At 40.6% G+C, this 12443-nt stretch overlaps 1 protein-coding gene across 4 annotated transcripts in view; it reads left to right on the top strand.

Moving 5' to 3' along the window:
* Positions 1-12443, top strand: part of mid2 (midline 2) — a 138203-nt gene that overhangs the window by 115074 nt on the left and 10686 nt on the right. For all 4 annotated transcript variants that reach the window (XM_055224755.1, XM_055224757.1, XM_033973962.2 and 1 more), the window contains one exon: positions 5985-6146. In XM_055224755.1, the coding sequence (XP_055080730.1) occupies positions 5985-6146 (162 nt within the window). The remainder of the gene's footprint in view (positions 1-5984; positions 6147-12443) is intronic.

Raw genomic sequence — 12443 nt, 5'->3', positions numbered from 1 at the left:
CTTATAGAATGTTATGATGCTTCTGAACCCTATAAATATAGATTGATTCATGTATAGCCCCACAAATCACAGAATATCAGTCTGTTACAAACATTTTCTGTATGCATTATTATTTCTAGATGGGGATAAAACCAGGACTAAACCAAGAATAAACTGGGACTAAACCAGGACTAAACCAGGACTAAACCAGGACTAAACCAGGACTAAACCAGGACTAAACCAGGACTAAACCAGGACTAAACCAAGAATAAACCGGGACTAAACCGGGACTAAATCGACACTAAACCGGGACTAAACCAGCTCTAAACTTGGATTAAACCAGGACTAAATCGGGACTAAATCGGGACTAAACCAGGACTAAACCGGGACTAAACCGACACTAAACCGACACTAAACCGGGAATAAACTGGGAATAAACTGGGACTAAACCGGGACTAAACCGACACTAAACCGGGACTAAACCGACACTAAACCAGCTCTAAACTAAGATTAAACCGGGACTAAACCAAGACTAGAATGTTGTGACGTCTTTTGAATCCTAGAAATATAGACTCAGAACTACGTATGCCCCCACAAATCATAGAATACCAGTCCGTTGCAAACATTTTCTGTATGCATTATTATTTCTTCATCTAAAAAATCTACAAAATACATAAACTGTGCTACAATCATTTATTTTGCTCACTAATTCATATGCTCAATTTGCTTTAAAAACAGTCCAAAATATCAGACGGTTTTGTTTTTTACAAAGCCCACCACTACAATTATCAGTATAAATTATTCAAACTTGTTTCATTTGATAGCAGTAGAAAAATAGCCACTCAGAAAGGATCGTGCACACTTGTGGATTACATCAGATTACAGGTCGATAGGTCAGGTATAAATTGGCTCTCATTTGCACTTATGTTAGAAGGATATGATTAAAGTAAATAATCCGGAGGAAGTACATCGTATACCTGTGCACTCCACTCTCCCGTCCTCCTCCACACTGTCATCATCTCTGCTCCCCGCTCCCCAGAGTCTGGCATTTCTCCATCTAAAGTGCCCGAACCATTTGAAACATCAGGATACATTTCAGTTGCACTAGACCGAGTGTCTCGTATGGCGCAGAAAGCCCTCCGAGATTCACAACCGAGAAACAAACAAACACTCCGCTAAGCCATTTGAGTTTTACCACTGTTCAGTGCGACTTTCCGAGCGGTTAAGTTCTCTCGTTCATCTGTTATTCCCGTGAGAGACGTCAGAGGTTAGGTCGGGCCAGCTGTGTGTTTGTGTTGTCACAGGGGAAAATACTAAACACAGTCACAAAAAGGGCATAAAGAAACTGATTGTGATAAAATGGTATCGATCTGTAACTTGGGAAATTCGCTTGTCACGCAAACTCCACCACGTAAAGTCACGCGATGCTTTACCATTTATCCTAGTGAAATTTAATATCTAGGTCAGTCCTTTAAGCAGAAATTTCTAAAGTAAGTTTTGTTTTGTACAGTCCGAACTCAACTTATTTCTTCGCTTGATCTTTTATCTATTATATTCTCCAGGACTCGGCGTGAGGCCACAGAACAAATGTACTTTATCTGCTGTCGTCCCTGTTCCACCTGTACTCTTGAGCAGTGTCCTGTGGTGAAGTTAATATAATAATGAAGAGTGAGGGTTGGTGCCGCAGCAGGCAGGAAGACAGCGCTGGGAGGGTAAAGTCTCTGTCTCCAGATCTCCATAGAGTTTGAGCAGATTCACAGCAGGACCTATCTGCCGCCGTGTACCACTGTGTGTGCACCAGAGCTGAGACAGGACCGAGACAGGCCCTGTATCTACAAATGTGTCAGGGACGTTTTTAGTCTTATTTATAGTAAAAAAAATATTATGATGAGGGTGGATGAAGTCAAAAACAGACAGATTTACCAACATGCATTAGAAAACAAGCAAATGGAGAACTTTCCCAGAGCGCCCCCTGTCTTGAGACCCCCTCCCCTGCAAGAGGAAAAAAAAAAAAAAAAAAAAAAAGGAGGAGAACCACAGTGAAGGAGACATCCACTAACATGGACTAAACCGGGACTAAACTGGCACTAAACCGGGCCTAAACCAGGACTAAACCAGGACTAAACCAGGACTAAACCAGGACTAAACCAGAACTAAGCAGGGACTAAGCAGGGACTAAACCGGGACTAAACCAGGACTAAGCAGCGACTGAACCGGGACTAAACTGGGGCTAAACCAGCACTATACCGGGACTAAGCCGGGATTAAACCAAGACTAAACGGGGACTAAACTAGGACTAAACCGGGACTAAACCAGGACTAAACCAGGACTAAGCAGGGACTAAGCAGCGACTGAACCAGGATTAAACTGGGGCTAAACCAGCACTAAACGGGGACTAAACCAGGACTAAACTAGGACTAAACCAGCACTATACCGGGACTAAACGGGGACTAAACCAGGACTAAACTAGGACGAAACCAGCACTAAACCAGGACTAAACCGGGATTAAGCAGGGACTGAACCTGGACTAAACCTGAACTAAACCTGGACTAAACCGGGACTACACTGGGACTAAACAAGGACTAAATCAGGACTAAACTGTATGTACAAATGTATCGGGGACATTTTTCCTCTTATTTATAGTTAAAATATTATGATGAGGATGATGAAGTTAAAGACACACATCCATAGCATATATCAGTCCCAAATGAGTCATTTCACTCATTTCACTCCACCGTGCATTTTCTTAAACATTTCTTTTTTAGTATTTCTCAAATGTCTCTTATTATCAAATTTGACTGCTTCTTCATCCCATTTGAAATCTTCAGTCATTTCCAGATCAGCATGTCCAAAAGCCCACCTCTCCTCCGCAGTGGGAGCAGTGATATCACATAATGCTGTGTGCTGACCTAATTTGGTTTAGCTAAAAATGAAGAGGTGCTGTTGAGATCAAAAGCTTCCAAAACGGAAAGCTGCGTTTTCCGTATGAGCGTTTTCAAACCCACAGAATGTTGGAGCTAGTCTGCTCAGAAAACGTCTGAACGACAGGTGGGCGGATACATTTTCATAACAACAGGGACAGCTGTCAGTGGAGGACAATGTTGAAAGGACTAGAAGAGGCAGTCTTTGTTGACACTGAGTGTACTTGTAAATGGGGCTAAAATAACCGGAAAATAAGAATAATTCATGCACGTGTATTTTAAGGCTAAGATTGCCCACTAACTGACAAGAGAAATGGTGGTTTAACTTGTGCATAGTCTCATTTTTGAACAAGACACATCACGCCAACCGCAGCCAGGTCTTTTGCATACAAAACAGCACAAAACCAACGTCATTCACTTTATTGTTGTGAAAACGAGGCGCCTACAGTCGTATCTAGTAGACAAGAGCACAGGGGACAGTTAAAGATGGCCTACATTGTGTTGCTCTAAACCCTTTCCTATAAAAGAGAGAAAAAAAAGAAAGCCCTTTTACTTTGTCACGGGAAATCTTGCGGAAGTCATCAGAAACATATAGCTTTTACCACAGCCAGCCCCTCCCTTCTCATTCATACTTTAAGCCGCTCACCTATAAAAGCCCTTATTGGCGCGTCTGAAGTATTTATATTTACAAGCAGACTCTGGACTATTACTTATGCATGCTGTTGCCATCTCACTCAATAATTCACCATGCATCCAGAGGGCATCGGAGCGGGGCAGAGATGGCCTACAGAGCATGTCCTCTTTCAGTATTGTATTACCAGTGTACTACTGTGGGGTAGTACAAGGTAGTTATTCCACGTATTATTATTATCATCATGTTATAGTGCTTTTAGGACTGTATGAAGTATTACAAATGTGTGATTAGTAGGACTGTCACAATAACTATATTTAAGCTGGAGCTATTTTGGGGGGTGTCAGTATTTATCGCATGTACTTTTTCTTTGCACTACTCTGCGATTTTGAGTTTTTGTTGGCTATATGACAAAATCTGAGCCATAAAAGGTGGAATAAATAACTTTTCTGACTCATTACAGATGCAGACTAAGTGCTAAAGTGGTTCATTCTCGTATTTATTTATTGCAGCTCATGGTTTTTTAACAATACCGTAGATTTAGAGTAGTAGTAGTTTAAATCTGTTCTTGGGTTATTGTGGCAGTGGCAGAAGTGAGTTTTAATATTTCTACATTTACTTCAGAATTAGTTATTGTGACAAGCCTAATAATTAGCTTTCTATTCTCAAACTTACAGATAATGTTGCAGATCTAAAGAATAATGTTTTAAGGAAGCTCTTCTCGATTTTGTCCCTTTTCTGTAATATAAAATGTAATAAATATTTGTTGGAATCGCCCTCAGATGCTCTTTGAGGGCTTCTTCGGTCAAACAATATTGTCTATTGAATTTCAATATAATTAACTTTCAATTCAATTTATTTTTGTAAAGCCCAAAATCACAAGAGCAGCTGCCTCTAGGGGGTTAACAGGATCATTGATTTAACCAACAGAAGCAGGACATTGGTCAAAAACAGACAGATTAACCAACATGCATTAGAAAACAGGCAAATGGAGAACTGTCCCAGAGCGCCCCCTGTCCTGAGACCCCCTCCTCTGCAAGGGAAAAAAAACAATGGGAAAAACAGATTAACCTGGAGGAGAACCACAGTGAAGGAGAGATTCACTCCCATGGACTCAATGAGAACTAAACCGGGACTAAACCAGGATCAAACTGGGACTAAAGTGGGACTAAACTGGGACTTAACGAGGACTAAACCAGGACTAAACCGGGACTAAACCGGGACTAAACCGGGACTAAACCAGGGCTAAACTGGGACTAAACTGGGACTAAACTGGGACTAAACCGGCACTAAACCGGGACTAAATCGGGACTAAACTGGCACTAAACCAGGACTAAACCAGGACTAAACCGGGACTAAACCGGGACTAAACCGGGACTAAACCGGGGCTAAACCGGGACTAAACCGGGACTAAACCGGGACTAAACTGGGACCAAACTGGGACCAAACTGGGACCAAACTGGGACCAAACTGGGACCAAACCGGAACTAAACCGGGACTAAACCGGGACTAAACCGGGACTAAACCGGGACTAAACCGGCACTAAACCGGCACTAAACTGGCACTAAACTGGCACTAAACCGGCACTAAACCGGGACTAAACCGGGACTAAACCGGGACTAAACCGGGACTAAACCGGCACTAAACCGGCACTAAACCGGCACTAAACCGGCACTAAACCGGGACTAAACCGGGACTAAACCGGGACTAAACCGGGACTAAACCGGGGCTAAACCGGGGCTAAACTGGGACTAAACTGGGACTAAACTGGGACTAAACTGGGACCAAACTGGGACCAAACCGGGACTAAACCGGGACTAAACCGGCACTAAACCAGGGCTAAACCGGGACTAAACCGAGACTAAACCGGGACTAAACCAGCACTAAACCAGGACTAAACTGGCACTAAAACAGGACTAAACCAGGACTAAACCAGGACAGGCAGGCTGCAGATGTGTCTAGAGCTAACAAACCTATTTGCATATAAAGTTCAAGTCTGTGGGGCCAGAGCTCACTCGGGACTAAGGGGCAGAGGGGGTTCATCCTGGATGGGGTAGGGGTCATTCACTCAGGTGATGAACGGGGAGTATCCAGGTCCACAGAACAGGATCAGGACATAGAAGGGGCATCTAGGGTCCAGTCATCACGGGGCGGTCAGTGGCCAGCCATCTGATTTGTGAGGTTATTCATGAGTTTCAAAATGATGACAAATTAAGACCATTTGCAAAACCGTTAGCGCTTCATAAAGAAAATATTACAGCTCGGGAAAAAGTTCTCAAAATGTTGCATAAAACAGGAATACTCAAAAAACTGTTAAGATGAATCACTTCTGCCATTTTCAAAACAAACAACACGGTTCCAAGGTTGTGTAAAAGCAATCCTAGCGATTTTGCTGAAGGTTTGATGCATCCTTGGAAGTGTCACAACATCGCCTTTGTGTGTTTGTGCGACAGGTTTGTACAACTCCGCAGACAGCTGGATGATCGTGCCCAATATCAAGCAGAACCACTACACGGTGCATGGGCTGCAGAGTGGCACCCGCTACATCTTCTTTGTCAAGGCCATCAACCAGGCAGGGAGCCGCAACAGTGAGCCGGCTCGTCTCAAGACCAACAGTGAGTAAAGTATTTAAATATGCGCCTCGTGTTGGACCTCTGGGGCGCAACACTTTACAGTTATTTTGGAGTAAAAATAAGAAACATGGATATAGTTATTTTGAGGTTATGCTGTGCTATGTCACCTGTATTTTTAGAGTAGTAGAATGAGAATAAGTAGAATGAGACTTCTCCCACTACTGCTCTACTATTAAATATATTTTTGTCCTGCTACGTCCTTTACTGTAAATGTCAAAAGAAAATTTCAGCTTGGATGAGTGGTGGAATCTAACATTTTTGTTCAGTTGACAGTTGAATTTTTCTTTTGCTATGGATCATACCTGGACGACTGAGGGATTACACAGACGTCTTTACTACCAATGCAAAAACTACACATTTTAAAACAAATACAGATGATATACTGAATACTTATGAAGTGCTCTTTCATCTAAGATACGTTTTTAAGTGCAAGGTGACCGTGGATCTGAATGTTTTACTAAAAGGCCTGTCTCAGTGATCAAATGAACCAATGACAGATGACAGAATCAACTAGTGGCTTGGATGAGCAGCGAAACGTGAAACTCTTACAACTTTTTGTCCGGTTGATGGATTTAACTTTTAGCTTTTACTATGGATCAGACCTGGACGACTGAGGGATCACACAGACATTACATTTTTCAATATTTATGCTTTTTTGCCCCAGCTGTAACCTTTTTTGTTAAATTGTAAGAGGACATTTGCTGTTTCCCAGAGATCCTTTCTAATTTTTACTTACTACAAGTTTCTTTGTATAGCAAGTGCTTTACAGAATAAGAAAGACATTAAAATCACAATAAAACAAATCAAAACCTAAAGATTCACAAATAATCATCATGAAATTAACATTAAAGGAGAAAAGTGCAGAATAAAACTCTTTCAGTCATGTGCACAGCTAAATAAAACTGTTTTGAGCCTGGATTTAAACATTGTCAAAGTCGAGGCCTGTCTCACATCTTCAAGACGAATGTTCCAGGTTTTAGTTGCATAAAACTGAAATGCTAATAACCCATGTTTAGTCCTGGTTTAGTCCTGGTTTAGTCCTGGTTTAGTCCTCCTCATGTGAGATGGTTCATGTGGCTCATGTGGGAGATGTTCTTTGGTGCTGGTCCATGGAGAGACTTCTTCACACAGAGCTGCTTTAAAGTCTCTGAGCCACAGGAGCCAGAGACCTGAGCACAGGACACATGTGTGAAGTACTTCCTGGTTCTAATCAGGACCCGAGCAGCAGTGTTCTGGATGTTCTGTTCTGTCTTAAGGCTCGTGTGGAGAGGCCAGTGAGCAGGATATTACATTCGTCTAACTTAGACGAGACAAATGCTTGGATAAGTCTCTCTAAGTCTGGTTTTGACAGTATACTTTTGATTTTTGCAGTGTTTTTAGATGGTAAAAAGTTGCAGATGTTATTGATTTGATGTGGCTGTTAAAGTTCAAGTCTCAAGAGGTCCTACTAACCACTGCCCCCTTGTGGTGTGGGGCTGCTTTGTATCTGGGAGCATCAACAGATGAAGTGAAAATGAGCTTCCAGTTTAGATTTTAGGAGAATGTATGGGGAAATACAGACGTTAAATGAAATGTTTTTTTGGTGAAAAATTTTATATTGTCTGAAAATAGTGTTTTTTAAATGTCATAAGCCGTTCACAGTAATTGCTGTATGAAATAAATCAAGTACATAGTTTAGATATAACTCATTGTAAGTATTAACACATTTTTATACATTCTGGTTATTTTTACTGTTTATTTATTTATGAGTTAATGTTTTTGTTTATACCTTTTACTGAGATGGAGGTTCAAAGATTAGTGACCTAAAGTGTTCTTCTTTGTATTTTATGAAACAGTTTATCAAAAATCATGACAGACCTATTTACTAATCACTTTATCTTTCATACCGAAGTGACATGCTTTTTGTCTGTGCATGTTTCACACTCTGCATTTACAGCGTCACTCTTGACAGGTGCAGACAGGTGTGATCAGAATCCTCCTCAGGCAAATCAGAGATGAGATCAAACCTGCAGCTCATAGATTCTACTGCGTCTGCTCAGGAAAATGAACTTAGACTAAATTAAACCACTGGATCATTGCGTAAAAAGCTTAAAAAACAACTCCTCTTTTGCTTTTCTGGAGTGTGGCAGCCAGTCAGGATTAACTGTTATCTCTGCTGCTCTGCTGGGTAAGAAATTGCAGGATCGTTTGACAGGAACAGCCCACTGTGTGTGACGCTGTTGGTGGATTTACGAACAAACAGAAAAATGTGACTAATATGAATTTTGTCAAGTTCAACTGAAGTTCATTTGTGTCTTTATAATGAGTCAAGCAGAGATGTTAACGTATTCAGTCATAGATCATTTTTACAGTGTTAGAATTAGTTAAACAAATGCTGTCTGAGAACAAGAATGACTGTTTTGTTTTACACGTTCCTGTCTGATAAAAACAATCAAAAACATTTAAAAGACAGAGTGAATCTTTACCAAAGGGTTTTACAGTGTTATAAGTGTTTATAAATGATTCATCTAATAACATAAGAGATATATATTGCACATATGCAGTTTTATTTCTTTTTTATGGTTCCAGTTTTTAATGTTACAACAGAGATTTGTGCTTTATTATTCAATTTCCTGCCAAGCTGTCGACCTGAAAGTGCAGAGAGCCTGAAGTCAAATATTTTACAGTTGGTCAGTGAGTCTGGAGTGTCCTTAAAGATGCTTACACCTGTGCGAATGTAAGAGGACATCTGCTGTTACCCAGAGCTGGATTCAGATGGTCAGTCGGCCTCCAGGACATGTCACTAATCGGAAAATTCACTGTTTTCTAGAGGTGTTACTAACCACTGCCTCCTTGTGGTGTGGGGCTGCTTTGTAGCTGGGAGCATCAACAGATGAAGCGAAAATGACATGGTTGACAACTGAGTGTGTCATAAGACTGATCAAAGTGTGAGCGCTTGCAGCTCAGATTTGAGGAGAATGTAAGGGACGGGTAAAGCGTACAGAAATTGCTTATATGGAGCTTTAAATTGAAAATGTAATGCGTCATATATAAAGTAAAAGGTCTGTCAGAACTGATACACAGATACCAATAAATACTAACGCTAGTATTTTTCACGCTTAAAAATCCCTTGAATTGAGCAGCTTCATACTTTGTTTTTTGTGGAAAGTTCTATATCACATGTGTCAAACTCAAGGCCCCCGGGCTAAATGTGGCCCCCCACGTCATTTTATGTGGCCCACAACCAGATAAATTAAAAGGTTTGATTGTCTTAAAATGTCAGTTTATCAGGAGGTACAGTTATACAGCCATATTTTTACATCTATGGAAATGTATATGTAATATTTGTAACTCCAGTAAGAAATAAATACAGAGACGGTTACTGAACAAGTTTAAAAAGTAGTTTATTTACATTACTTTTGGCCCTTTGAGAGTGACCGTTTTGCCGATGTGGCCCTCGGTGAAAATGTGTTTGATGCCCCTGTTCTATATTGTCTAAAAATATGTTATTATCATTACTATGGTTACAAAATCGACATCACACATTGAGCCTTTCCTTAGAATTAAAATCTTCTTTGATTGTGTAAATACTGTAAAATACTAAATATAAACTGATATTTAGTGTGGATGAACTTGCCTTTATGAACTACATGTACTTTTTAAAAATGGGTTTCAGGCCAATTTCTAACTTTAAAAAGGTCAACTGTCAGATTGTAATAAAAACATTAGTCTGCTGCTCCCAGGTCCTTCGTGGTGCAAGAACATGATGTAGTTTTTATTTTAACAGCTCCGAAGTTTGTACTGATAAAACCCTCGACTACCCGTCCAATTTATCTTCTACTTTCAAAAAAAATTTAAAAAACATGGGGATTCATAGCGCCTTTGTCATCTCTTCTGTTGGAGCTATGTTTTAGATTTAAATGGGTCACAACCAAACTGATTACAAATATCTGTGTGACAGGCCTCTTATAGCCCTCTCCTCAGTCCTCCCGGCCGTACCCTCACTTGTACTGAGCATTAAACCCACAAGAGTCATTTCTGCCGCTTCCTTTTGCACTTGGAAGTCGCTCTCTCAGTCTGGGGCTGGATTGGAGCCTTTAGCTGTCACATTTTTTAAGATGAGAGACTCTGGGGGCTTTTGGCTAAGCTCATCAAATTTCAGACAGAGGCTTGAAAAGTACAGAAAGCACAGATGCAGCAAAACTCACAGGGCAAAGTGTGATATAGAAGTTCAGCAATAAGACGCATTGTGTGTCGTGTTCGCGATTCAACAGTTTATGAGAATATACAGTTACTACAAATACTGCAAACGCTACGTACTGCTGCTGGCACTAACATGACTGCAATTCATGCTACTTTTGTTTCAATTATTTGTACTTTATTGAAGAATTGTACTGTTACTTTTGCTAGACTTGTCACCATAATTAGTATATCGATGAAAGATGGAACAATATTTTTTTTTTTTTTTGCAAAAGTGAGGAGATTTTACGTGTTTTAGTGGTATTACGATGAGATTGGAGCTGTAGATGGTTGAATAAGTCACTCTTATGGTTAATTATTGCTTCATTCTGTTGTTTATTTGTGGCAGCTCAGGTCTTTACATAATATCGTCAATTTAAAAATGGTTTACTATTGTATAAAGTGGTTTCAGTATTATCGTTTATTGCAGTATTTCTTTGTAGCAATATATTGTGCTTCAAAAATGCATTGTAACGACTGACAGGGGGACCAAAGATTCAGAACTCGGGTAACAGGTTCAACAATGTTTATTTGCAGATTGTAATATGCAAATTAAGATAGATGGATCAGACAGTTGAGAGCGGGGTTGTTTGCAGTAGTCCAGGAGTAGATCGTGGGCAGCGGGGTCAGAGACGAGGTGATCCATACCGGTCAAAGTGAACTGGGTTGGAGGGTGTGGAGAGCTGGGTCGGAGGCGGAGGAGCTGAGCAGGTCCAGGGAGCGGGATCTGACGAGGAGCAAAAAACATTCAATTTGGAGAAAAGTAACAAATGCAAAACATGAGACTGAGCCAAGCAGAGATGTACCACTGTGGATACGTGGACGATCTGGCGCTGAGTGTCAGGTTCGGACACAGAAGGGAAGGGAAACGGCACAAAACACAAGGCAGACTGGGATCTTGACAGTTATCCGGACAGGACTAACTTCTACTGCTGTTATTTGTATAGCACAGTTCGTACACAAAGTAATTCAAAGAGCTTTGCGGAATAAGAAAGACATTAAAATCACAATACAACAAATCAAAACAAATAATTTCTAGTTCTAATTTCCAGTGTACCCTCCATCTCGTCTTATTTTTATTTACTTATTTAGATACTCTCTTCCAAGTCATAAGTAACATTGTTTTGTTAAGACATTGAAGTGGTTTAATGATTCTATTTAAATGCCCTGACTTAATGTTGCTTGAAAAGAGTCTGCGCTAAGAACCACAAGCCATGCCAAAAAGCCTAAAGTTAAATTGGACTATATTTAACCTCAAAGAACTCAATTTGCATTTAATCAGAGCTGACAAAAGTTCACCCAAATGTATGAAGATGTAAAAGGGGTGATCGTGGTTTTAAATAGGCTTAGTATTTTTTCCTCATTGGCATTAAAACTTACATGTCCCAGTCTAACCCCACCGTGTATCCTGTGATCCCCGTTACCCCTAGCGATGGCACACGGACTGCTCTTTCGGTGCCCTCTCCTCAGTCTCTGGCCCTGGTCCTTTACCATCTGTCCCCTTCATCCCGAGGGTGAAGCTTTCCCTGTCAAGATGCACCAAATCTGTGGTATGGAGTTTAAAAAATACAGGGCAAGAGGGTTAAAGAGAAGTTTGAAGGGTATTGAAACTTGAATGCTCTTTTAATCAGTTTGGTCTGGGCCTTCTTCTGAATACAGATACTCCAATGATCCACCTATGGTTTGTTGAGTTATTTTGCAGTCATGGCATTGTTCAACCAGAGTCTCGAGGACCAGTGGGCAAACACGGCACTAAAGATGCATCTTGAGCGAGATTTTCTTCAGGAGAACCTATGTAGCTACCCTGGTTTCTTCTTCTTCTCTCACGCTCCTTGCTGATGTTGATATGTCATTATTTATTTTCACCTTCACACTGCAAACACTGTGAAAACGGAAAGACAAACAAAGAAAATTCGCTCAACATTTAAAATAAATACAAAAAACAAAACAGTCTTTACGGTGTTCGCCATCATGACCAGCGGTAGTTAAGTCTGACATCTTTCTTTTGCACTTTTGTCGCATTTTTCTTGCTCCTTTTTTCACACTTTTCGAGGCTACTAT

Source organism: Periophthalmus magnuspinnatus, chromosome 10 (assembly GCF_009829125.3).
Source record: "Periophthalmus magnuspinnatus isolate fPerMag1 chromosome 10, fPerMag1.2.pri, whole genome shotgun sequence".
Classification (NCBI taxonomy): domain Eukaryota; kingdom Metazoa; phylum Chordata; class Actinopteri; order Gobiiformes; family Gobiidae; genus Periophthalmus; species Periophthalmus magnuspinnatus.
This window is presented reverse-complemented; position numbering and strand designations above follow the sequence as displayed.